At 39.2% G+C, this 27919-nt stretch overlaps 1 protein-coding gene across 7 annotated transcripts in view; it reads left to right on the forward strand.

The window, feature by feature from the left end:
* CREB5 (cAMP responsive element binding protein 5) overlaps positions 1-27919 on the forward strand; it is a 259814-nt gene that overhangs the window by 59673 nt on the left and 172222 nt on the right. For all 7 annotated transcript variants that reach the window (XR_007165645.2, XM_066991860.1, XM_013171914.3 and 4 more), the window contains one exon: positions 24607-24779. Coding sequence is in view for 6 of the 7 variants with exons in the window: in XM_066991860.1 (XP_066847961.1) it covers positions 24607-24779 (173 nt within the window). In the remaining variant the exon portion in view is untranslated. The remainder of the gene's footprint in view (positions 1-24606; positions 24780-27919) is intronic.

The following is a 27919-nucleotide window of genomic DNA, read 5'->3' on the forward strand; positions in this document are numbered from 1 at the left end:
ACCTGCCCTGACGCAGCTCCATGACTTTCCCTCGGGTCCTGTTGCTGTCCCCAGAGAGCAGAGATCAGCTCCTGCTCCTCTGCTCCCCTTGTGAGGAAGTTGAAGACCTCATTGAGGCCTCCCCTCAGCCTGCTCTTCTCCAGGCTGAACAATCCAAGTGACTTTAGCCAATACTCATACATCTTCTCTAGACCCTTAACCATCTTTGTTGCTCTCCTTTGGACACTGTTTAACAGCTTTATGTTTTTCTTATACTGTGGTGCTCCAAACTGCACATAGTACTCAAGGTGAGGCCACACCAGCATAGAGTGGGGCAATCACTCCCCTTGACCAGCCAGCAATTCTGTCATTCTTAATTCTCAAGTTCAAAGTCCAAAATATTATCCCAGATTGAAAGATTGAAATATGATAGTTCCCGTACTTTAAATATAACATTTGTTTGTCTGCAGATGTGACCATCTTCATATCATTTCTTCTGGGTGACACATTAAGGTACTGTACAGATACACTATCACTCTGTATCAGAAGCTTTCTTTTGGATTGTATTGAGTTTTCACGTGTGCTAATTTTGTCAGGTTAAATAGACTTACTGATCTGCTGGTTTATAAAATCCCTTTTTTTTTTTTTTCTTAATTATTAACTTTTGCAACATTTCTGTGGAGAATGGGAATTCTTTCTCTTATTTTCTAAGGAAGAAGAGATTTCAGAGAATGTTGGTTTCCAGAGCTCCTTTGTAGTGGGACACCAAGCTCCTGAAGAAATTGCAGACATGGAGTGATATTTCCATGGAGATATTTCCCCCCCACGGTTCTGCCAAGCAAGCAGCTTTCTGTGTCTTTTGGATCTTAAATATCTTTAGCAGTGTGGCCCCAAAAGATTGATAGAGATCTTCAAAGGCATTTTGGTGTCTTGCTCTCACTGAAATAAAGCAGGAGTGAATCACTGAGCTACCATAAAGGATATGGACACAAGTGACGTGCTAAAAATTGCACAGGAAGTCTGTGGCAGAGCGTCGGATTGATTCCATATCTCCTTAGCCTCAGCACAGGGCATCGCACAAACCATGTGTGTTAAAGATTTATCAGCTGTTGTTCAGTGTTGCTAAAGACAGGAAGAATGCTCTCCTCCTCTCTCCAGATGGGTAGGCCTGCTGTATTTTAACTGCTTTTCTTAACTTGCGGAGCTCTCCTGGTAGACACGTGGTGATATGTTACATTTTACATGGGAATTCTGCAGTTGGCACTTTGGTTCATTGACTTTGAGAGTCTTGTTTTGAGCATATATCTGTAGTGGAGGCACTTATTCCAGGCACTTTGTTATCATGTTGAACTGCTACAGAAGGGACAGCTTCTGCATAACTGTGCAGAAAAAATCTGTCAAGAGTTCATAACATGACCTTGCAAAAAATATTCAGAGGAATGGGCTTTAACTTAGGCTTGTTGCTCAGTACATCTTATCTTCTGCTGGCAGACAGGACTGTCTTACCTTCTTCTGTTGCAATGGGCTGTGCTTGAATGGATCTATTTATTTAGATTCTCATACTCTGAGGGAAGACCTGAATGCTTTTCCAGCAGTAAGTGACTATAGCATGCAGAAAGGCAATATTGGAGGGCATACGGTTTTGATTGAGCTAAACCTCCCTAACCATAATCCTTCCATGTTCTTCTGAATTCCAGCTGATGAATCATCTTGCACAGCTCAGTCAGGACAGTGCACTTTCCTTCTGCTTTATATTGTCTCTGTCCCAAAGAAGTTGAGTCATCCTCCTGTAATGTTTGGGTTTTTGTTGTGTTTTGTATATTTTGGCTATCCCCAAAAAAGGAAGTCTGCCTGATTTCATTCTGACATTTCCTTCACAACAACATTGCATAGTTGTTGTGCATTTTGCGTTGGTCTCCCTATGAGTGTTTTTAATGGCACAGCTTTCTTGTTACCTGCTCAGATTTCAGCAGCATGGACTGGATGGCACGCGATGAAGGGATAAACCTTCCTTGTAGAAGTGTTTTCAGTAAGTCTATCTCTTAGGTAAAGCCCCTAAATCTTGGCAATCTCTCTAGAGTGTGCACTGTGCTATTAAACACAAACTCTGCTCCCCAGAGCTGAATTTTAAGTGGACTGCAGCATATATGGTTGGGTAGGTAATAAGATACTGCTGATATATTTCAGAGCAAGGTGCACTTTTACTTTATTTATGAAGATAGACATGCTGGTTGAGGGCTTAATCACAGCTGATAAATCATTTTAAGAAAGCCTATTAGAACCATATGCTTATTCTTTGTATTAATATGGTGTGTCTGTTTCTAGTCTAATAAGCCGGAGTCTCTTCCCCTTTCCCTTCCCCCTGCCTGGTGCATGAACTATTTATCTGTTTAACTGATATCACTTGCCTGGGGGCATTTCTCTCTTTAAGAGGTATCATTAATAAAACAGGTGAGCAGAGGAGAGAGGAATTCTCACTCTCCAAAGCAAGCAAAGCTGCACGATTTTGGTCATCTCTGTTTAGGTGGAATTCCAGAGCAAAGGTCCAAAAGCTGAGAACCGGAAACCTATCAATTAAAGGCTGGAGAACCACGGTATGGCCTTCACTCAGCATAAGGTTGTCATTTTGGCCCAGGTGGTTACAATCCTGGAGCCTGAGAGCTGTGAGGGGGTGGGTACGCTGACATTTTGGTTGCCTCACCTTTCCCTCCCTCAGCAAGGGCTGCTGCAGGAACAGGTTCCATGGCCATCTAACGAGATCCACATTGGCGAAGTTACTCTGTGCCAAGTTCTATTTATCGTTAATTGGTGGGTTCACTTGCAGATCTTTCCTATTATTTGCTGATTATACCCCTAAACATTTTATTATCTTGCCAAAATTCGGATGCTAATAATTTCTTGATTTATTGTCTGTTTATAACTGTCTACTATCTAAGTGAAGTGGACATAGAAGATTTTGAAACAGCAGCAAGTTCTTATGCTGACTGGGTTTCTTTCACATTTTGCACATGGCAGTCGTCTATTTATAAACCTCCGTAGGGACTCCTAAACCTTTACAGTTGGGTTCCTCCCACCACTTCAGCCCCTTTTCTCCCTTGCTCCCCCAAGGCAAGTCTTGTTTTTTTGGCATAAAGACAATGATCGTGATTGTTATATGGAGAAAATCCACATGCTATGAACTGTGGGTAAGGTTTTTTAATTTGTACCTCAAGCAAAATAAATGGGAAATTAGAGACATCCAGGAGAGTAAGGGTATTTTAACCATAAGAGATCTTGATCTGAGTTGCTAGTAGTCCACAGTGTTACAAAATGAGAAACTGAAAATTCGCTTTACACCAATTGTGAGCACACTGTAGCAGGACCATTTTCCAGTACTGTATGAAATTATTGTATTTCTAAAAGCCACTGAACCTGACTGTTAAATCTGAAGTACTTCAGAGTAACAAAAGGAATAGTGGAGAAGAGAAAAGTCAGAACAACCGAGCATGTGCCATAGTAGTTAACAAATGCTACAGTTGGATGTTATAACCTCATACGTCTCTGGGGCAGTTCCATGGACTGTAATGGAAGTAAAATTTCTAGCCTATTGCAGCTAGGCAAAGATCTGAAGGAAAAAAGCCTTTCCTCAAAAGTGAGAAAAAAATCTGTGAAGAATCTGGCTACTAGTCGATGTCCTAATAATACATAAGGGACTTTTAAAAAGCATACTAGGGACCAAAAATGTACATTTACACTATTTCCTTATTCTGTTTTCTCTAAGATGTTTCTTTACAGAAGTTTCCAAGTCCTGTCTGATCAGATAAATATCAGTTTTCTTTCTTCCCTAATATGTGAGTAAATTGTTTGTGGCTTGGTTTGGTTCCTGGGAGGAGAACAGACATCGGTTTGCCATCTGAATGTACGTGTCAAAGTGCAGACCTGCCAGCGAGTCTGGGGCTGGGTGGGGAGAGACACAGGGAGAATGAACTCAGTGTTACAAACAGTCTCTTTTGAATTTCTACAACCTATTAGTCACAGCAAGCTGCCCTTATTGATTTTGGTAAGAGAGGTCACTTTTAATCCTCTAAAGTGGAGAGAGCTGCATGCACTCTCTATAGCATGACATTAAAATTGACACAGCTCTGCATCACTTCTATGAAAATGCCCTAAACCTAGATGGATTATGGCCTTGCCTTTCAATGTTTACGAGCTGCTAGGCAGAACATGCTAACCTAAAATTGGTGTAAAATCTTCAAAATACTTGATAAGGAAAGCACAACTGAAAAAAAAAAAAAAAAAAGCTGAGAAAATATGGGCAGCCTAAAAAGCTGCCCTGCAGAAATAAGCCATTTGTCCTAAGAAAGTTTAATTTATTTTTTAAAAAATACAGAGGAGTTAAGATTATCATATAAAAGAATAAACAAAACTGATCTTATTCTATGATTATCAGGAAAACTTACTCTGGTTGATGGCCCTTGCTAGTTTTGTTTATGTTCTTTAACTAACTAAATCTTTGAATACAATCAGAGTAGTCCCACTCGAATCTTAAGTGTGCCTCAAAATAAACAGCAGAGGTGAACTCTCAGCAGTTTTCTTTCCGTCTTTGTTATTCCTGTCCTGACCCTTTTTTCCTGCCTAGTGATCACTTGTGACATACCGTTATTAAGAGAAATCTTCTTGAGGGAAAAATGTGCTCAGTGAGGACAGGAAAATTGTTGTGATCCCAGAGAAGTATTTTTTTTTCCTTTGGAATTCTGGAAAAGGACCACTGTCCAAAATAATTTTATGCCAGATATTATTTGGAAATCTTTTTTTTTTTTTTTTTTTTTTTTAAGTTTTCACTGATTCTTTGACTCTCAGTAAAGGTGTACAATGTAATGTTTAGGGAAACACATTGCCTGGTCATGTAAGCCTTGTATTCTCCCTTTTCATTAGATATGACTTTTTTTTTTTTTCCTTAATCCATTTCACCGTAGCAGGGGAAACTTATGATTTTATTCATATTCTCCAACAACTAACTGCAGTTGGTATTTTGTTCTGTGCCTCATTTTTCTAAAGGGAGCCATTACTGACACCAGCTGAAAAAAGCTGGAGTTCAGATAAAACTACTGAAATTACAATTACAAAACCAATCATATTCTGCATCTGTCTCTACCTCCCTCTCCCCCCAAAAAACCTATGAGGTGGGTTAAGGCTGATGAAAACAGCAAACTTGAGACCCTGTTCACCAATGAAGAAGAGAAAAGAAGCACAGGCTCAAGACTTCTTGCTTCTTATTAAAAGTTAGAAATTCCCTTTATAAACAAGAGATATCTATAAGAGGAACTGCAATAAAAAAAAAGGGGCAATGCCATCCTCTAAACCGTATAGACTGCGTGTAATGCGTGTGATGACTGAGGTGCTTGACTTCCATGCCACAGCACCTTTCACTAGGCTAACAGTATTCTACAGTTGTTAGCTAAGTAGGTCTCTCAGCTCCTTTTCAACAGAGATTAAAGTAAGTATGTGTGTGCCTATGTGTGCAGTGTGTCTTCCCCTCCTACATTAAGAGAGATTTGCTTTTTTCCTCCTCTTCTCTTTTTTGAGGGGGGGGTTTGGTATTTCCTCCCCGCTGTAGGTGCAGAAAGGGAACTGGCTTTTGGCTTCACCTCTCTCACTGAGAAGCGGCACAGCAGCAGCACCACTGGAAGAAAGGTGAAAACTGCTGATCTTGTGTGCTTTGATCTGGCAGTTCTTTTTTTATTTTTGCCCCAGTCCTAATTTTTCTCTTCCTAGCAATGGAGAAATTAAAATAAAAAATGTTGCCATTTCCTCCTTCGTTGTGTTGAAAGAGTCTGATCGCGGGGTCCTCCCTAACGTCCTAACACTGTATGGAGTAGGGGAGGAACATTCACACTGAAGAAGAGGAAAAGCAATGCCAGTCAGATATGGAGAGAGCTGAGAGATGTTATGAGGCTGTACAGGGAAAAGAGAAAGATGAATGAATGAAAGAAGGAAGGAACAGCACTCGCACTAGGCAGATGCTAAAAAGGCAGTTCTTAGTTTTCAGAGAAGTAGGGTATTAAAATAGTGCTGTGATTTGGATAAGCAGAGAGAGAGAAGAATGTGAAAAGTATAATTCTCCTCTTCCCCATCGAAATAATATATTTAGGGATGAATTTGGTGAAAGAAATTTTGTTTCATGGAAATTGAGTCCGTGTATCCTCTTAATGTTGAATTTAGATGTCAAGAGATGCAGCTGTACAAGAAGAGAGATGAAGATGCTCAATTGACGATGGGTATTAGAATATTTTTCTTCTGGAAAGGAGGAGGGGGTTGAGACTGAGCCTGGATGCTATTGTTTCTGCTTTCAGTCATCTTTATAAAATATTTTTATTTCCTCACAGTCTTGTTTTATGTCTGAAATCTTTGTCCCATGGGATGTATGTATCTATGTAAGGCCCATTTCTCTAATGAAAAGTAGTTACCATAGTTCTCTCCCATTTATATTATATTTTTGTTCCAATACTGCAAACTCATGCAAACGTGAATGCCAACATACACATTTCAGGACAACTAGGAAAACTATTAAGTTTGTTACACCTCCACACATAAGTTCTTATTTTGTGGATTATTGTTTGGCCTGAATCTTTTTCAGGTACACTTCTCCTACCCCAGTTTCTTTTCTTTGCTTCATCCATCTCAGCCAGTTAAATGTGTATATAAATGCTTTTCTGAAATGGGGCCAAAGACCACGTACTTCAATAGTTCTTAAGCATGTGTTTAACTTCAAGCATGTGTGTGGGGGCTTGTTGAATAGAGATAGTTTGCTGAACCAGGGCTTCCCAACATTAGGATTTCAATCCTCTGTTTTAATGTATCTTTATTATTGCCTCCCATGGACTATAAGTAGTTATTGTTACTTGAGTCCTGCAGGTGAAGAAAGTTGAAGTTTGGTTGACAACCATTTAAGGGTAAAAACAATCTTTTGCCTACCCTGCTATTACAACTATTTTTTTTTTTACTTCCTCCTAATGACTAACTTGATTATGTTCCATGAATGGAAATAATGATTGGAATTTCAAGTTATGTTTAGAAACTTACTTATTTCTCTGGAGGAATAAAAATGACCTGCTACTTAAAAACAAACAAACAAATGAAAAACTATAAGAATTTTTTGAGATTTCTGTATTTTCTAACAAAACTTGGTAACAAGGTGGTAGTATATATGCAACATTATTGACCAAATTAACGTGAAGCACATATCCAGTCTTCTGGATGCATAAATTTTTGTGACTTCTTGAGAAAGTACTTTGAAAGTACAGTAAAATGAAATTAAAATCCCAATGACTTTTTAATTCACTTGCATCCTTCTGTGTGCAGATGGGGTAGGCCAACTGCCCTGTGTTGTTTTGTTTTTTCTCCATCCAGGATCACAGGTAGCGTGGGGTGGAAAGTAGACTCCATGGAGCAGGTGATGCCTCTGTTTGAAGATGCAGGGGAGGAGAGAAAGGCAGTGAGGGAAATGTTCCTTTCAAAATAATTATTAGTAAACTGTTAGTGATGAGGTAGTCAAATGGGCTTCCTGATGACAGTATGAGTCATCAAAAAAAAAACAAACCAGCAACCCCCCCCCCCCCCACATTTTACTATTGTAGTTGAATCGCTTAGTAGTGTTTCACAACAAAGTGCACTTCCCTTGTTTTTATGTAAGGTGGTAAGACTTAAAAATATAATTGGGCTTTCTCTCTCTTTTCTTGCTGCTTTTCAATATTCACTTCCTCGCATTCCATCTTCAAAACAGCTAATCCGCATCCCCTTCTTCTTGAATAGCATTATCCTGACAACACAGCAGTGAAAAGAACCAAGACTGCAGGACTTCTAACAATGCCGGAGGGCCCCAGGAACAGGAATGCCCTGAAAAAAATGTGCTCCCATCCAGCTGCCCTTCATATTGTTGTCTCCCTATCCAATTTACTAGAGAATTTCCCACTGGCTCTTGGCTCATTCCCAAATGAGAATGTAATCTTTTAAAGATTACACTGCATAATGGAGGGACAAGGAGCTCTTTATTAACTGGGATGGGGAGTCACTTGTTATTAGGAAAGGGAGAGGGATGGACTGTAGCAGTGTTTTGTGAGCTCTGCTTTCTGCCCCTTCTTGTCTCCTCAGTGATAGGACGGCAGGTTGGGAGGGGGAAACCACTGCAGCTGCATTGTAAGGAAAAAATAATTGAATGTAGGTTATGATTATGGCAATTACTTTTATAATGTGAGGGATTATGCCATAACTGTTATATTGCCAACAGGATTAAATTACTAACCGAATGCCACAACATTTTTTAATAATAAAAAAATCTTTGCTTGTTTTGAAGTTGACTTATTCAAAGACTATTAATACAGTGTGAAAGAACTGAGAAACTAAGGAACCTGAAATGCTGCCTGTATAGATATTGTTCGGCTCAAATTCTTGTCACTGTGACTTCAGTGAGCTGTGCCAGCTAGACACCCTCACCTCCCTTTCACCATGTAAAGCCATGTGATACTCTGGCAATTTTCAATGCTCCCTCTCTCTCCTATCAAGCAGAGAAGCTTCCACTGCTTATAATTAATAAAGAGATAATCAAAAGTTATATATGCAATGGAAAATTTTTAAAACTTCACAAGGGCACCCCATTCTGCTCATTTAAAGTCACTGAAAAGATTGGAAAGATTCAGCAGCGAAGTATTTTCATACTGTGCTCTCCTTTTACTACGTACTATATACATATGTAAGATGAGGTAATGTTAAGTCACTTCTAATATGAGGTGAGTTTTGCTGAAGTTGGTGGAGTCTGCACAATATGATTTCTGCCTTTATCCATAGGAAGGTCATAGATGAGACTGTCCCATAGTACAGATATAGCCTCATATAGACTGTTCATGGTAGGAATATAAGCTAAGTTAATTATGCAGGAAGAGCAGTTTCCTTTTGTTCATCATCTGGAAAATGAGTAGAAAATTAAATTTTGGAGAGTTCAGAAATATATCACGTGTTGATCATTACCAGAAAATTAACTGGCTTCATGGAGGAACCGGCATTCTGATTCTGAAGAGAAATGCAGGTGAACAATATAATTCTATAATTACTTGTGATAATTTTTTATTAATTTTTATACATTATGCACTGAATGGTATCTTTCATTGTATGTACACTTAAGTCTTATCACACTATTGTGCTGTATGAAAATACCTACTACTACGAAAAGCTATTGGATATGTTGGGAAAGACTAGATATACATTTGTAAGTCAACCATTCCTTCTTCCTTCTGAAGAACTGGAGTTATGGATAACAAGTTGAAGTCCAACAGAAACAGTGCCTTTTTTTTTTTTTTTGGCAGGATAAGAAACCCCTGAATGGCAGATTATGCCTTATTTTTTCTCTTCTCCCTCTCCCCGCCATCTTTAGCATTCAGAAAAAGAAGCAAATCTGATTTCAGGATGCTCTTACGCTGAATCTTTGTCTCATAGGTGGTAGATCTGACTAGTACCACATACTAATTGTTTGACTCCATGACAGAGACAATTTGCTTTCTGGCCTTGCTATTCATACAAGGTTAAAACATTTATTTTAGGCAAAAGATGCTCTCAGTTACCTTCTGTGAGGTACCAAAGTTACTCAGTTACCAAAGTGCACTGGGCACTTTGCAAACGTTAAGAAGTTGATATTTACAGTTGGATTCATCATTTCCCTGTGGTCTCTAACTAGGCTTGCAAAGTTGTACCTCTATTCCCTAACGGCAAAACAAGTTTTAGGCTATCTTTCCATTTCCTCCCTTGGCTTATATCACTGTTGGATACAGCTCTTACGTTTAAAGTGAAACATCCTGTATTAATCTCCTATAAGGGATTTTCAGGTTTATCACTTTTGCACTAGGTCCTCACTGATAGGAACAGTTGCACAAGGAATCAACTTATTTTCTTATGTCTCCTAAGCCCTGGCATCTTATTAATTCTTTGGTTGCTGTCTTCTTTTAGAATGAAGATGAAGAGCCAGAGGTCAGTACGGGCTTAATGCATATCTGCCAGTATGTTGCAAAATGCTAAATCCACATAGCAACATATGGGCCCAACAGGCAAGTGTTACATTTCACGGACTGTACGGAGGGAATCATAACCCATGGAAAGGGGCAGACCAGATGCCTGAGGGCCACACTTCAAGCTGTCAAAGTAGTTTCACCAGTTCTTGCTCTTCATCAGCTTTCCTGACCTCTATGTACCATGTGCTTAAGCACCTTAAAAGTCCCTACCAGAATATGGCTTAGGGCATTAAATTCAGGCTGTAGTGCAATGTGATCTGCTTGAAATCGCTAAAGTCAGTGATACAGATTTGTATGCACTTCTGTATGTGCCCTCTCACTGTTAATAGGTAATAAAACACTAACATTTTGTTGTGGTGAGGGCTTATTTTTGTGTGTGTGACCTTGTATTTAACTGTCATAATGACACAGGTGTAACATTTTTCAAGTTATATGAGAAGTACTGTAATACCACCTAGAGATACTGGTGTGTTCAGGAGCTCTTACAGAACAGTTTGGGTGGTTTTCTTGATGATGTGGATCCTAGAACATTAACAGGATTGAAAATAATTATTTTTCTCTTTCTTTTCTATAAACATCTTGCTGGAATTTTTGCTGGAAATTTCTGTAAGAACTTCTCATAAGCTAGGTTTGGAAGCTTTTTTGTTTTCCTCTTACACTGTAACTTCACTATAACCATTTTTTTAACGCTATCATTTTTTTTCCTTTTTGCATATAAGTTTTTATGTAAGTTGATGTTGAAATCATTTTCAAAATCACAACTGGAACTTTTAACTAAGATATTTAGCTTTCAGTTTAGCCTGGCCCAAGACTGTATACATATGAGATAAAGTAGCCCAAAAAGTTAACTTCTTTTAGCTTCTCTGATGTTCAGCTGGTAACACAAATACTCTTAGCTTGCCCTAAATATGAAGCAGAACGTGTTTGCTTAAACTATATTTACAGAGGAAGGGGGGGGAAACATGTTAAGGTCAGTTACTATGGTTTACTTGATGGACTTATTAAACTGTTGTGAGTCATTTGTTTTTTGATAATCTGTTTATCACGTCTCAATTGAAACATGTTAGGGAAGCTTCTGATCTTGCCAGCTGTTAGAAGAACCAGATCTCATGAGTTTTTCTCATGATGCAATATGGGCTGTAACCTGCTTGCATGAAGTATGGTATTTGCCACGTGTCAGTAGAAGACCAATGTTTTGATTCCATCTTTAAATAATACTGTGGTGTATGTAACTCCTAACTGATGAGCCTTATTTTTATACTGAATCATTTCAGCTGGATGACATTTTTTGTTGCTTTAAAACAATATGTATTTTTATAATACATGACTATAACATAGAAAACGTATTGCAGTTCCTTTCATTATTTTGTTGCTTGATATAGTGACATGGCACTGGTGTCTAGCAAGCAAATACATTCCTGCGGTGTTTTCAAAAGCATATGAGAAACCATATGTCTTCATAGGAAAGCAGCTGTTAGCAAGCATATGCTTTGTTAGATAGAGTGACAGTTATTAAAAGAGCAAGGTATGACCATGGCTTGTCTTTTAAGTTGAATAAAACTGGCAATAAGCATCGCTTTGAATGTGTGCAGTGGTGCTGCATGGAGATATTGCCATGTAGTGTTGTAACTGGAAGGAGAAAGAGATTAACGTTCATAGTCTGCAGCTTGGAAGAGACAATATAAATCTCTGTCCTGCTTTGAGCTGTGAATGCCTCTGTAGGAGTTATAGTAACAGACAAATTAGCATAATGTAATTGGCTGGCAAGGTCAGCCCCTCTCCAGGAGCATTAGCAATGTTTACTGCAAGAAGAGACAGACCAAGTATTGTAGGGTAGTACGTTGTCTGTCCTTTTTGAAGGAAGAATAATCATTTGGACTCCTACATCAGACTGTTTAACCATATCTTATTAAAATTCAAGCTATCATATTTCTGCCTTAAAGCAAATCATCTAGAAGAACAACAAAGAATATTCTGTACTATCACACAAATCTTCATTCTTTTTTTAATTTTTTTTTTTATACTTTGAACATTGTTGAGTTTACATCTCTCTTTTTTCTCTCTCTCTAATGAATAGTTTGTCTCTGAATGATAAACTAACATATGCATCCCTGCCAATACTTAAGAAATCTTGTTGGTAGGATTAAAGTTTCTGGTCTTACTGTATAGGGCATAATTAGTAAATCCAGAAAAACTCGTCAGCTTTCTTATTTGGATTTTTTGAAAGCATGAAACTAGGCAAAATTCTGGGCCAGCACAAGCAATCCAGCCTTATTGGCTTCAGCTTTGCAAACCCTTTCACAACTGTGTGTCAGACACATGAGTCGGTGCCCCACATTTTAAAGGAGACCTTGTGCTGAGTCACCAACAGCACTGGCTTTTTAGCTTTTGATCTCAAATCTGGTAATTTGTGCTAAGCATTTGAAAAGAGTTCAGGCATTCTGTTTTGAGATATTTGGGAAATGGCTCTTAGAATATCACTTAGAGGTTGCACTGCATTTTCCTGTATGCTAATTACCAGGAATGCTGAAGGTTATTCTATTTAGTACCTATCTTCAGGTTAAGTTTTTAAAATACTGTCTGTGACCAGGAGTTGCCACAGTAATTTTCCTAGAGAGCTGGCAGACAGTATGAACATACATAGAATCACCTTCAGAGTGCTATCTTACTGGAAAACCTATTTCCTTGTGCTGAGACAGTGTGATCTAATGGATTTCCAGAGCACAGTCCTTTCCATGGTCTTCTGATGATGAAGAAAAACCCAGCAACAATTCCTGGACTCCACAACGGTTGTGCTTTTTGTCCTGTGTCGTAATAACTTCCAGCCTTACATTGGTTAGGTGGGTTTACAACGAGCAGGATTGTTACTGTGTTCCAGGGTAAGATGTTCTTCTTTAATGCCAGTACACGTTTGGGAACAGGGACATGGTGTTACTCATTCCAGTGTGGCCTTCCTGACTTTCCTCTGTCCCTCAGTTTTCAGGTATTGCGTCACTTTGGTTGTAAACATCCCATTGACGTTCTCTTTGTAGGCAAAAGCTGCTGTGTGGAGAAGAGCATTCAGGGAAAATAACATTTCTCCATGTGCACCCAGCTTGCTCCTCAAGGATGCATTCTTGCCCAATTTCTTTCATGGCTCAGCTGAAACTCTTGCGTCCCACTGCCTGTGTTTTGCCTCCTTTTATAACACTGTCTGTCCATCTGGATTACACCATTACAGGAGGACTGGTTGTATTTTACTTAGGAAAGTAAAGGAAAATGAACATTATGGCTCCTCAGGTGGAGTGAGGCCTCACCCAAGCATTTCAGAAGTGTGTGGTTCTCTAAAGGAACTGTATATAATTTCCCCAGGATGGCTCCACACAGCATTTAATTAGTGTGACTGGAAGCGTGTACATCTGGATGATTGTCTGGTAGCATTATCCAATATAGTGCAGATTGTTTGCTGTTCTCTCCATTACTCCAGTCAGAAAAGAAGATGAGCAAAAGGTGTCCTACTTTGAGAATTCAGCCCCTCCACTACCACCACCATATAATCTCAGTAAGGTTTTTAGCCGAACTTCTAAAAGGACTTTTGATTTTTAGCACACAGATTTGGTTGTACAATCAGAAGTGCTTTAATTAGATACAGTTTTCTGCAGATGATCTCTCCTTGTCTGAAGAATAGATTCTGCAGTGCTCTATGGACTTGACCGTGCAGCACTGCTTTTACTAATTTATGTCATTCTCTGCTTTCCTGTTTCTGGTCACCAAAGAGCTGTTCTTTTGTCTTGCTGTTTTGCTTAGGTATTCATAATATACCTCTTTTATGAATTGGTTGCAAGTATCTGAGTTATGATCTAGTCATATCTATGAAGCTGGAATTCAAATGCATGCTAGTCTAAAGTCCTGTGGAGGTGTGTGTGTGTTTTGTTGTTGTTTTTTCTCTCTCAAAAACCCCTTCTGCTCTGCAACTCTGCTGTATTATATTGCCTTTCTAGGTATGTTGTGTTGTCTCTAAGAGCTGTTCTCTTCTTGTCACTTCCAAATGCTCTGTAGCTGTTGAAGATTCTCATCCCGTTTTGGATGTAAGGCAGAAGAATGTAAAATAATTTGCTCAAAGTTATGCAGTAAATCTTTATTAGAATGAGGAGAAGGGTGGCTCTGCAGTTCTCAGTGTACCTGACCTGCACAGCACCTTTGGAGACTAGAGTTATATTTCTGATCTCTTTCTGTTGCCCTGAGAAGCTCTATTTCCAACCCCCCACCACTTTGTTTACCAAGCTTATTTCCTGTTTTCAGTAGCCCTTCTCTCAGCAATCCCCAGCAAGACCGAAGCTGTGTGCCTGTCTGTGGACAGTCAACCCTGTTGCTTGCAGCACTCCTGTTGGTGTCTTGTTCTGCTCTTCTCAGTTGTTTTTCCTGCCTGTTTGTGGCTGCAGAAGGTAACTGCTGAATCCATGGCAGAGATGGACAAGGACAGTGTATTTTTCCTTAACCAGGCTGCAAAAAGTCACAAATCTCTTCGAGGAGAAAATGGAGAACGTAACAGTTTCTTGTAATACCTATTGCACTGTCTGTGGCCTTTGCTGTACTTACTGGACGTGAACTTTTCTTAGCTAGAAGAATGTTTAACTTTTTAACCTTCTACATAGGCAGTCTGATTGCCTACAGAGAATATTAATTTTGTCTGACTGTTTCTAACTGATGAACCTAGTTCTCTAAATTCTTTCAGTTCAAAATCTAGACTACACTAGCTCTCATCTCCTGAAACATCAGCCTAAAGTTGATTGAAACAATTGTGGATGCTGCAAACTGCATGCTTGCCTTTGTGATTGCTTCCTAGGAGGTTTGAGGAATTTGAATTTGGGGAAATTTGGGGAAACTTGATCCCAGCTTGATGCATTCATGTTCCTTGTATGATTTGCACTGATAAAAACTATTTGCTTCTTACCATTTCACTTTCCAACCCAATCCACTGGTTAGACCTATGATCCCTTGCATGGGGCAGATGGCCCGTCTATGTGGTTTTTGGTGTTTTTTTGCACATTGGCCTTGACTCCTGGGCCTTTCCCAGTATTTTGTTTTAGTCTCTATGCAGTACTAGCCAGCCAGGCCCAACATAGCTGCTGAGTGGTTTAGGATTAAAATAATATTTTGGAGGCGTATTTTATTACCAGGGTAGCAGCATTTCCACTTGACTTCTTAGCAGAAAAGTTAAGCCTGCTGGTTTTCTGCTTGAAACTGCCTGAATGGAAAATCACTGGTTGTTTTGTTGCTACCAGCCTTGCTCTCCTTTACTAACTGGTCTGTCTAAAAAAATGTTCTGGTTATTAAATGCAGTCAAGCAGCCACTGCTGTAACTCATGCATGATGCCAATAACTTACGCCAGTGAAATCAATGATGAGAATTTCAAAGAAGCTTTAAATAAAATATAACAAATTTAAATGCCAAAGTGCTGTCTATGTGAATTTGCTATTAACAGATTATAAATGGTTTGAATAATGTTGAAAAGCCTAGTGCCTTCAGTTAGTGGTATCAAAGGCTTGTTTAAAGCAGTTCCTGGAGGATTGCCCCCCCCGCCCCCAGCTTTCTGTTTCATGATGGATAAAAACAAAACTCCTTACAATAAAGAAAGGAAAGCCAGGTTTTCAGCTACCCTCTGACTGGCCTCCAGATCTGGCAGCTGCTTTTGGATGTCTAATTGCCTGTCCTGCAAAAGTTGACACGCACCTACTTTGAGAAGGTTCTTTGAGTACCCACTTTGTATGTGCATTCTCCGATTTACAGCAATGAAATGATAATGCTGGGAAAAAAAAATCAAAGTGGAGCATATAATACTATTTTTGATTTTTGTTTTTCCTAACAACAGCAAAACGTTTTCCTTCTTTTCTGAGTCCATAGTTCATTTACCATTTGATATGGTAAAACAGTGCAAAATAGCGGATATGACACTGGGCTGGGAGGAAAGAGCCCTTCCATTGAGTCCTGATTTTTGGCTGCACAAATCACTTTCTCTCTTTCCTCATTCCTCTTTCCTTGCTTTGTGTCTGGACTCTAAGGCTTGTGTGCAAGTGTAGTCCATCAATGTGTCTATACAGATTTCAGCACAATAAGGCCTTGATTTCAACTGAGGCCTCTAGGAATTACACCTAGTAAGTGTACTAGCAAACCTCTTTCTTCCTTTTAAAGTTTCTTAGTCGCCCTTCCCCATTTGAAATTCATGGCAAGCTCTCTTGTTTACAGCAATCTAATGAGAGCATAATTGGGTCCCCAAGATAACATTACAGATATAAGCCAGTTTTTCCTTAGACAAAGTCCTATGGAGAATGTATTTTCTTATAAACATGCTCTTTATAAAAGGGCTTGCTGTTTTGTGTTTATTGGTGTTCCATCTGCTCTAGAGAATACATTTGAGAAAAACTAGCTCCAGCATGGCATATAATGTTTCATTAGCAGGCATAACCTTGTTTATTTGCTTTTTAAAATTGTATTTAGAAAAGGAAATCAGTTTGCACCATTGACATGCTGCCAGGTTCCTGTTTATAAATGTCACAATAGGCAACTTGGAAGAAACGAAATAGTCAGTTTATGGATTTTGCATAAAGTATGACAGAAACCGTGTAGAGCCAAACAGCCAGTTGTGCTTTGCCTATTTTGCAGCCTCCCAATTAGCGGGATGGGGCGTAGTGTTAGCAGTGCAAAACACCCTGAGTGACCCGAACTGGGCTATGGACACTTAGTGTTACTGACGCTTATTTGAACAGAAGAAGCTCTTTGTGCTATGTTGCTTAAATGGCTATCTTGGGCAAGTAATTGTGTATGAAACAGGCAACCCTGAGGAAAATGCGAGATATCTGTAGGAAACTTCAAGACATAAGCATGCAATCTGATGTCATCTTTTCCCACAGAGAAGCTATTTCCTTTCAAACTCTGGTGAGACCAGTCTTCCAAAATTTCCTTCTCCTTCAAAATACATTCATTGCATTTCCTTTAGATCACTTTTTTCCTTTCCTCTAGTAAATGGTTTATCGTGGATACTTCTGGTACATGCCATATATTACTTACTGTGTATGTAAAGAAGGCCTCGTGTCAGAAGTGTAGGCTTGACAGACATGATGAAGAGGGCATGAGGAGGGTAGTGGGGGAAGAGGGGAGGGAATCCTGGAAGACAAGGGTCATCTTTCAGTATTCATTTCTACTGGTAATTAGAGGGCACCACTGAATGTCTGTAATTAGATCATGCCACAAAAATTAAGATAAAAGACCGAAAATTCTAAATCTCCTGCATTTTGTTCATAATACCAGAGGAGTCAGAGCATTTGCTTAAACCGCCAGCCAAAGTGGAGGACAGGCACGGAGGCTTAACATGCCCCTGGAAGAAATTCATACGCATTTCCCTCAGAAGGTGCAAGGAAGAGACCAGAGGAGGTAACTGTGTACTTCAGTGACCTTACTTCAGTCAGTCGTGCTGCTGCCCATGGGGCAGAGTTAAAGTGGAAAGGCACATCGGAAGTTAGTTTTGCTGCGGCCACTCTGTGCGGGGCCGTCACCTGTAAGGCAGTGGCCTTGAGAGGATTTGTAGTGCTTAAATGGGCCCTTCGGGCTTCAAGGTATAGTGGTGACTGCTGCAGCCTTAAGATGGCTTATACTTGGCTTAGCACTTCGTAGCCTATCCTGCATCTTGTGCCATGACTTTTAGCAGCACTATGTGGTTTGCTGGGGATTAGCAGGCTGAGATTTCATCTGAATCACTCAGGGTATCTTGGAAAGGCTTGCTGATCACATAATAACAGCTACTAAAAGAAATAAGGATAACAAGAATAAAAATGTTATTTATGAAGGGTTTTTTTTGGTGCTTTTTTAGTAGCAGCCATCGTGTCTACATTAGGAATAATTCATCCTAACTTAAAAGAAAAAAAGAAGTTTCCCTGCATTTTCCAGCATAGATATTTAAGATGGAATTTTACAAAGCTTCTGCCAATGCCTGTACACAAGCCTGGACTATTAATTAACATTAATTATCCACTAATGCTACAAAATACTGAAAATATATATTTTTTAAAAGGACATAGGCTGCTTAACTCCATAGATACTTTTAGAACTGTTATCTTTGTTGTCAAGATATTCTAGTCACGGTGCTCTAAAGCAGTATGTGGGCAGCGGTTAAACTCTGGTCTGTGAACTGCTGGTGGTCGAAAAGCTGTGCTAAGTCATCTGCAGCTGGTCTGTGGAACCATCTTGCCTTAATTACACAATTTATGATAAGAGTGAAGGCTGCTCTGTGAGAAATTCAGAGGGTTGACAGAGGTCTGTGATCCAAAAAATTGGAAACCAGTGGCCGAGACTGATAAGTACAGATTCAAAGCTTTATGATTTCAGTGAGAGCAATGTTTCCCTTCTTTCCCCATCTGCCTATCATTACCTGTCATTTTTGAGTAAAGAGTTTAACTTTTCTTTAAATTTTTACCCCTAAGGAGATCAGCGTGATAACATTTGACTGAGCAGTAGTGCCTGGCGTTCAAGAAGTCAGAGATGCTTTCGCCACTGCTGGCCTTTGAGTCTCCAGCATCGTGGGGGTAGCTGGCTGTATGCAGTGTGGGGGCAGCAGCGGAAAGGGACTTGAAGGCAGGGAAGACTCCTTCTGCATCCTGGGATATATCATGCCTCCCTTTTTTTTTTTTTTTTTTTCCTTTTTTTTGAGTGCCATTTTTATCAGGTATCTGTTAAGTGAACATTTGCCCACCTTTAAAATGTTTTGAGAAATAGATTCTTTGGCATCACTTTATATTTTTGTGTGTCAGCCTTGTTCAGTGACTTCATACCTCTCACTAAGTAAGGGAGTTAAATGGATTCTAAGTCTGCAATAAGATCTTCCTAATGCTTTGTCCCTGTGCTTAATGTTACTACACAGCATTTTCCAACAGTTCTTTTGTTCTTTTTCCTGCCTTAGTGCTTTTTCTCTTTCAAGCTATACAGATGTTACAGTTTAAAAAAGGAAAAAAGTTTTGCATTTCACTCTCCAGCAAGTTTACTTTCTCCCATCTCTTGCATAATGACCTCCTCCCCCCCTTATTTTTTGTTAAATTTAAATCTTTGTAATGCACTTTCTTCTTATAATCCTTCAACTGTTTTAGTAATCTGACTGATTTTTTAATCTCTGTTTTCTTCCCTAGTTCCTCTGCTATGTTTGCTGCCATTGTGTGGGCCATGAGCTTAGTTTTGTGCTTATTGCAGTTTAGTAGTAGATGAAATACTTGTGATGGACTGGTATGAGGGTGTTTTCCTTGCATATTGATTTGAATAATGTGAAAATTAATTGGTTAGTGCCATTTTGGGGGAGATTTGATAACTTTTGTTTTGAAATGATTTTTCTCTTTTGTCAGGACAGAATTCATTGAGTCTCAATAATTTTGATAGAGAATGTATATGATTAAAATATTTTTGAGGCATGCTCTTCTTTGCCATATTTATCCTATAGTTTTCTTTATGGTAATGTCCTCCAAGTTTTTAAGCCAACAGGTTCTTCAATTGTGTGAGCAGCATGTGCAGGGGAGGAGTATATCACCACTGGCTTCCTCCCATGTTTATATTGTGGAGTTATGATCTCCATAATCAGGCAGTATGCTACTGTACACTTCTTAAAAATGCACATGTAGTTCTTACTATATCAATTTTAAAATATTTCTACATATTTGATTTCTATCTTTAAATATTTTTTCAAAGTTTTTTTTTTTCTCTTGAATTATTTGAAAAATATTTAAAATCACTGTTTGGGAAAATAGTTTTTTTTTTTTTCTTTCAGAAAATAAAAAAGTGCAAAAAAGTGCTTCTGTTTTTGTTTAGACAAACTGTATTTTTTCTCTCATTTTTTAATGGCAAATACCGTCTGACTTTAGAATTTATATAATAGTCTGCAAAATGGTTTTTATGTGCAATTGGTTTTAGGTCACAGCTCTATTGATCTAAAAGCTCTCTCAGAACAATCCCGAATGAGTCATCAGTTTATATAGAACTGGTATTTGCAATTTTCATTAAACCTCAGTTAAAAAAGAATAGTAGGAGAACATAAGCTGGCTTCAGTTCAGGAACCAGCTCTGACAGTTTGAAAACAAAAACAGTATGAAACTCAGAAAAGTTACAATGGATAGTAAAGGGTAGATCCATTTTCTTCATCCTTTGCCTTCAGTAGACTGGGACATGTGATACAGGTGGTGCCGTGTGGCATGGATGGGTGTTTCTCTGGAAGAGCCAGGGTTCAGCAGAAATGGTGACTGTCTAGAGTCATGCGGTGTATTTCGCCTGTGTCTACAGAGCCGTCATTGCTCTGCTCTGCTTGCCAACAGGGTGTGTGTTCTTGTGGAGTGATGTGTAATTCTCTCCACGAGCACATGGAAGCATGACTTCAAGAAGTTTTTACCCTTAAAAAAAAAGAACTGCGTTGCCTATCTACAGTTAAATGGTTGCACGTGGGAGAAAATGCTTAAATGTTCTCTTGAAAGTCTCCTGACTGAAGCTCAAAGGAGAAATATTCTGAAACCGGGGAGAAGTTAAGCTGATGATGATCTATTCCCTTTCCTCTTGCACTTGGAAAGGTTGAGAATGAGTACCTTGAAGCAGTTTGTGGCTATGTCTCTCTCTTTTTTATTTATTTTTTAACATTATTTTAATCTGAACACTAAAGACTGTTGGAGAATATAATTACGGGCACATGAGCAAAGGGAACATTTCTGGAAAAGCTCTTTAGTGTCATAATCCTAGTTTCTGCTTCAGTGGGAGTGGCTGGGAACTTTGGTGAGGTATGAAACTTAGTCCTAGAGGAAATAAATTCCCCTGTATGGATCTTGAGGGTGGTGGATACCTCTCTTGTCTCTACATCTCCTGTTGTGTGGGTGGCCTGTTCCCTATGTGAATATTTGGGTCCAGTTGTAGTAGAGTGAGTGAAAATAAGCCCATATGACCTCTTCAAGGACAGTTGTGAAGGTCTCTGAGAAAATTCTGCATCTCGTATTCTCTCAGAGTATGGACAGGTCTCAGGAGTGTTAAGGCAGAGGAAGAGCTCTGTATCATGGCTCCTGTTGACTCCTCCTCCCACCTGGTGTGCTGGGAGCTCTCCACCTTGTAGGAATTCATCTTAGCCATTGTCTCATTGGAGAAGAATGAAAAGGGGAGATAATGTGAGATGTTTTTTGTAGATCCCTGGCTGAGGTGCATGCAGAACTCCTTAAAAGTAGAACTGGAAGTAGCCTAGTCAAATAACAATTCAACTGTGATGGGAGGTAGGGGTGGCTCTGTTTCAGTCAATGTTGACGAATTTTACCTTTTTTAATAAAAGCCCAAAGTCTTGTCTCTGAGGAGCTCTTTAATATCATGTCCAGTTCCTCTAAGAGCACATGGAATGCAGCAAGGCCATTTCAGGAGTTCTGAAGACCATCTGCATCATACGTGCAACGAGCCTAGTCTTGCTGTGCAGGTGATGTAGTGTCATTCTGCATGTCATGATGCATATGGCTGGATCAGATAGGCTTAGTGTCAGAGATGTTGTACATTATCTTTCTGCCATCTTTCAAAGCACAGGCCTTGCCATTTAGGTATGAACTTGCTTGAACTTCTCTGCAAATTCACAGGCATCGCACCAATGTAAATTATTCTGAGATTGCCAAATCCCTTTCTTGTGAATGTGGGAATCATACCGAGTTAGATATTTTGTTGGGAAATCTTAGGCTTTCTCTTGGCAACTCTGTAGGTACTAAGTGTAGTTCCTGCCCAACAATGGCACTGGCATTACTGAGAAGAATGGACATCGGGATGCACTGAGAGGTTTTTGCTTTGTTTTTGCTTTCCATGCATCTGAAGTTCAGCCTACTTTCTGAAGAGATAAAGTGTATTGGAAATTGTTAAAATTTTGAGACGACATTAGAAGTTTGTACATGTATGCTAGCAATGACAATGTCTTACGGGCTATCAAAATTTTTCATACCCACATAACTCAAACCCTTTACACCTTAGAGAAGTCTGGAATTATAGGAGAAAAGGGGAAAGAGAAGGAGAAGAAAATGGAAACACTGAACCTAGGAGCACAAGAATCTGATGTTAAATCTTTAAATTCTGCCTTCCATGTTCCACCAAAATCCAGCCAAAATTTGGAAAAATGCTGGGGTACTGCTCGAGTAAAGTTCACCTCAGATTTGCATCCTGTCCCTTTCCAGACATCGCTGACTTATGGCACCTTCCATATTTCCTGTAAAGATCCTCCTGTGTGGCAGATCACTGCTCTGTGGCTCTTGGAAATCTGTGATGTGGAGCCTGTAATCTAGAGGAAGGGTTTCTGAATCTTAAACAGCTTCATACCAATACTTTGTCTTCATGCAGACAGCCCTCTTTGGAAGGAAGGTGTGTGCAGGCAGAAGGTGTATGCTGCCAATGGCAGGGGACAGCTGTGCAGCACTGCGGGGTAAACTCATTGTAGGCAAGTGATGCCTTTCTTCTTTGTTGATCCCCTATGCACCCAGAGGTACAAGACCTATAAACCTCCTTTGCAATTTAATATTTATTCTAGTAAGCATACTACTGAAAACAAATAGGCAATACAGAAATATTTGGAAGAATTCAGAAACTGTGGAGGCACTGTAAAGGAGAAGTTAAGAGGGTCAACTTTGAAACGAGTAAATATCACGTATAGACAGGTTATTAATTAACATGCATTTAATATAAGGCATAAGCTATAGGAAGTAATAATGCTAAAATATTTACTTGGAGTTGGATACATATTAGACTTGTTTTTGCAAAATTGTGTAACGATCAAAAAAGTCAGTCCAATTTTCAATCATGAACTAGATTTGGCTGTGGTTATTTATTTTATTTTTTTCAACAGAACTCTTTTTTATCAGAAAACACTAATCCCTTGGAGAAGGGACTTTTATAGGAATGTGCTAGGTCAGGAAGAATTTATTGTGGAAAAGACTCAGTTTATCTAAGGTAATTCTCTCTTACGGCCTGATGGTAATGATGTACTACTGGGCTACGAAAAGTTGTGGTTAAAGTCCTTGATCTGGATTCCTCTTGCAGTCCATGCTTCTAAGCAAATACTGGCTGTTCTCCTGCTGGACCTGATGCATATTATGTGAATTATTTACTAGAACAAGAACTCAGCTGGGTGAGCACTCTGACCATGCGGCTGTAGGCAGCCCCTCTGCCTTTTTATTTAAAATCTGTCTACCTATCTTTTCTATTTAAAAATAAATAAATAAAAAATAAAAAAAAAAGAATTGGAGACAGGGAGATGGCAGCTATGGAATTCCATATTGTCCCTTTATTTATAGTCTCCTTTTCCATGGAGAAAGTCATCCAAAGAATTTATTCTTATTTTGGTTCAGAATCCAATCTTTTGTTTAGATCTGTGATTCTGTATGTTGTTTAGTTTATGTGTCCTCCACATTTGAGCAGAGCTTTGAGTTTTCTTTCTCACCAGCTTTTCTATCATTATCCTGTGTTTTGTGTGTTTCCTAAGCAAATGGGGTCCTAAACTGGAATTTTAAATAAAATTTAATTATAGTTTTCAATTTTGAGTATCGCAGTGGTCAAGAAGATGTTTTCCCTGAATCTTGGTGGCAAAGTGTGAGTGCAAAGGTGTTTTTCTTTACTTTTCCTTAGACTAGCATTAGGTTGGAATGGAAAGTTTATTTTTCTTTTGCTGCTAACAATCCACAGATTAATGCCTGATAGGAAAAAATACTCCTAAGGTTACTGTATTTTTCATATGTATACATTATGGGTTATCTCTGGCTTGAGGTTTTTGTTTGTTTTTAAATGCAGGCCAAGTCAAACTCTGTGGTTTAGCAACAGTGTGTATTGTGTATATACGGATAATAGAAGTTTTATTCCAGAGTTCCTTCCTAAGTAGCATCCTGGGCTCCCGTGGCTTGTTCACTTTATGGATATGAATTATCTGTGATATTTGTTTCCATAAGAACTTTTGAAGGGCTCCAAGTTACCTGCAGCTGAGGTTATATATGTGAAAATACAGTGGAATTATTCTAGGCCTCTGGGATATTATTGCTGTACAAAATATATGGAGGCTAATAGAAATGGCTGTTTCATGATGTGCTACGTACTGTTTGTTACTTTAGGCCTATAAAGCTTGATTTGCTTGTCAGTCTAAGCAGACCTAGTACACAGTAAACAAGCTGTGGAGTAAATCAAAGTGCCATGCACTCACCACAAAAGTAATTTTTAAACAAAATATATATCACGTTCAGTCAGAAGAATGTGTGTTAAATGTCCCCTTTATAAATCACAAGTCACAATCACAGAAGAGTGATTATTCAACTTGCAGGTATTTTTCCATTTATATTGCCCAGTAAAAGTAAATAGTTATTTTTTTATTTCTTTATAGTGGTTGGTTACAAAAAGATACGTTGATTTGGGATTTGCCAGGAGTCAGTAACTTTTCATATTGTTGGTGCTTTCATATTTCTAATTGTAGCCCTATAGATCTCAAAAAGGAGAATTGGGATATATATATATATATCCCATATATATATATATATATAGACATATATATATATATTTAGTTTCCTCCACTATCCCTCTTTTTCCTTCCTTTCACAGAATATCTCCATGCATAACACAGTTGGAGGAGCAATGGCAGGACCTGGATCTCACCAGCTGACCAATACACGGATGCCAAACCACGACACCAGCGTTGTGATTCAACAAGCCATGCCATCTCCGCAGTCCAGTTCTGTCATTACACAAGCACCTTCCACAAATCGACAGATTGGGTAAGTCCACTTCATTTTTTTCCTTTCTCCATTTTTCTGGCTTCAGCAGCTGCATGCAGGACCAGATGTTGTCCTCGTGGTTTCTAAGGAGCTTGTACTCGATCCTGTTAGCATGAAGCAAGAAACTCTGTAACATGCATTGCTGTCTGTGGGGAAATGGCCAGAATACTCCATCTACTCCAGACCTGTCACTTTGGTTTAACAGGGACAGAGTGCTGTACTTACAGGAAAGTCCTGCTTTCTCCTTCCAATTTTTTGTTTTTATCTGCTTACATTCAAAGTTCCAGTTGTTCCTATAAACGTTCTGGGAAGGCAGACGTAGGATTTCTGAAGCTGATCTTTCCACTTCCTTCTGGGTGCTCAGGGGGATTAGGCTATTTCCTAGGTACTCTGTACATCTGAGGAAGGCTACAAGACAAAATAAAAAGGTTGTTAAGATAAATGGAGTTTGGCAAAAAGACCTGTGTGAACAGTTGCTCAGTTTGTGATGGATCTGTATTTATTCCAACAGATTGACAGTATGGATACTTATTGTATTGGCTTGAATGTCAATTGTGTGCTCATGTTTGGAGAACCGCGTGTACAAAACCATACATGTTTTGTATAATCAGTTACTTCCAGCAGATGTGAGATCTTCATAAATCATGATAACTTGCTTTTAACTATACAGAAACTACATGGACAGTTTGAGGGTACAGTTTTTCATCACACAACTCTGAGAATTTGCACTTTTTTATGTACGAAAACATATGGATAAAAAGATAAATCAGTGGACTGAAAATGAAGCAGCAGTCTAGATTCATTATCTGCCGTTTGTAACTTGGTCACATCCATTATATGATAAGTGCAAAATCAGTCTCTGGCCCCGGTCATTGTCTAAATAATTGATGAGCAACTTGCAGTCTCTTCAGAGTAAGACTGAAAAGTGAAACCCTGGCACTGAAATCTCCAAATACAGTTGTTTTTGAGTTGTTTCTTTTTTTCTGATTCCCTATGGTGTGGGCAGAATATAGGCCACAGGCTCTCCATGTCCCAGCACCCTGGCGGCAGGGATGATCTGTGGCACTGACTGCTCCAGAAATGTTATCCAGCCACACGTTCAACAAGGTTTTCATCTGCAGCCTGTTTTGGGCTCCTGGCAAAGCTCCTTTACTTCCCTTTTTCCTGATGTTTCGTGCTTGGATTATTAATATAGAAATCTGACAGCATGGGTAAGGTAAACATGTCTGATAGGTGTGTCTTTGCATGTGTTATATATTGACAGAATAGTGTTCATGGAGAATTCACATGCCATGCTGTTCACTTGTGAATCCAAGAAAATTGTTGTCTTTTGTATGTCCCATTCTGTCTGAAGTTGGGTTGAGAGGGAGCAAGGAACAAACAGTTTTTGTTTGTTTCTTTGTTTGTTTGTTTGTTTTTAGTTTTAGAAAGAAAACCAGCTAATTCCATTATTTGGATTAAGGATGATAAAACTCCTGTTCGTATTGTGACTTAATAGGTTTAGGGGTAACTATGATCCTAATTAAAAACAACAACAACGACAACAAATAACCAACTTTTAATACTCAGTGGTGAGGTGCTTTATATGGGACTGTACTTGGCTTCCAAACAATTGTTTCTATATAATGAGAAAAAAACTGCATGTGGTTTTGCAAGACCCTGCCAGTCAGGTTTTAGGTTTGCGTTGGTTCGGGGCCATGGTGATTAGAATCTCCAGAGCTGGAGGGATTGAGGATAAAAAGGCCTATTTCCTAGTCAGTGGTGAGTGCCTCATTTGGGAAACTTTGTCATGACATATCTTAATTCTCCCATGTGACTGATTCCCACAAATGTTTCCTATGTCTGAATCTAAAGCTGCTCTATTGGGAGGCAATTGTCAGCATTTTAGTCTCTGTGTGAGCTGGTGTGTGAATGAGACTTATGGTGTGACCTCCAGCATACTCTCTTCCCCATTCTTCCCTCTTCCTAGGAGGTTTTGTTTTTTTTTCATGGTGTGTCCTAGGAGATAATTGCTGCATTTTGGACTTCTTCTGCTTGCCAAAGTGTTGAGCATCCTTGTTGTTTGTCGTCTTTTCCTTCGGTCTTTTCCCTGTGGTGCCTGTTTTATTTATTCAAGGAACATATCTTGTCATTTCCATTTATCTTCATCTTATCCTTCTAAACGTGCTAAGAATTGTATCCAAAAATCATTCACGAGGAATATGGGCTTGACAATGGTATTGATATTAGGCAATTGAAAATAAATTCAGATGGATTCAGAAAATGTTTATAAGTTCTGCAAAGTTTGGTGGTTTTGGTTTGGCCTTACAAAATTGAGATATTTCAGCTTTTTAACAAGCCTAAATTCTGAGGTGCTCAAATAAGTGGTTTTGGGTTGGGCTCCCCCTCTTTTTTTAAAACATCTGATGTTGCCCCAAAGGGTAGATGAGTCTTTACCATGGAGAGTTGTGCCAGGGCATATGCCTTTTTAATGAGCAATAAAAACAGCAGAGAGCAACTGGAGCACCGAGTTCTGTAAGAGCAGGATCAAGCCCTAAAGGTTATATAGAACCATCTTGTAGCAATATTCTGATTTTTATCACAACCACAAATATTTTAGAGTCAGACTATGGCCAAGCCACCTGCAAATGTTTGTGATGGCCTTACTCCAATGAAAACAGAGAGCAGCAATGAAAGTCTTCATTGAGACCCTGCTTGTAGGCTGTGCTCCAGTAATGGAGAATGGGACCACCTGTGCCCCCACACAGTCTGCTTCATGGGAAGCAGTGGGTGAGTTCAGAGCAGCTGATGTTCCTGAGGGATGTCATTTTCCCTTCATTGCTCTCCACGCCTCTCTTTTTTTTTTTTCCTGTCCCTTACCCTGGCTCTGGGGAATTGCATATTAAATGAGATATTGACACAAGGCATGGGAAAACATGACAGAATGAGCACTGTTGGGCAAGCCTTACTGGCACACCGTATATACACACATTGTTTCAGGTATTAAGCTTCAGCTACTACTGAACAGGCATCCAGCCAGATTAATCAGAGAAAGGGAAGACCGTGAAGGGTATAACTTAAAAAATAGAACAGGATGCAGTCCCGCTTTCCTCTCACCATGTACCTGGTTGAGAGCAAACAGCAACATTATCATTACAGCA

This window comes from Anser cygnoides, chromosome 2 (genome assembly GCF_040182565.1).
Source record: "Anser cygnoides isolate HZ-2024a breed goose chromosome 2, Taihu_goose_T2T_genome, whole genome shotgun sequence".
NCBI classification, from domain to species: Eukaryota; Metazoa; Chordata; class Aves; order Anseriformes; family Anatidae; genus Anser; species Anser cygnoides.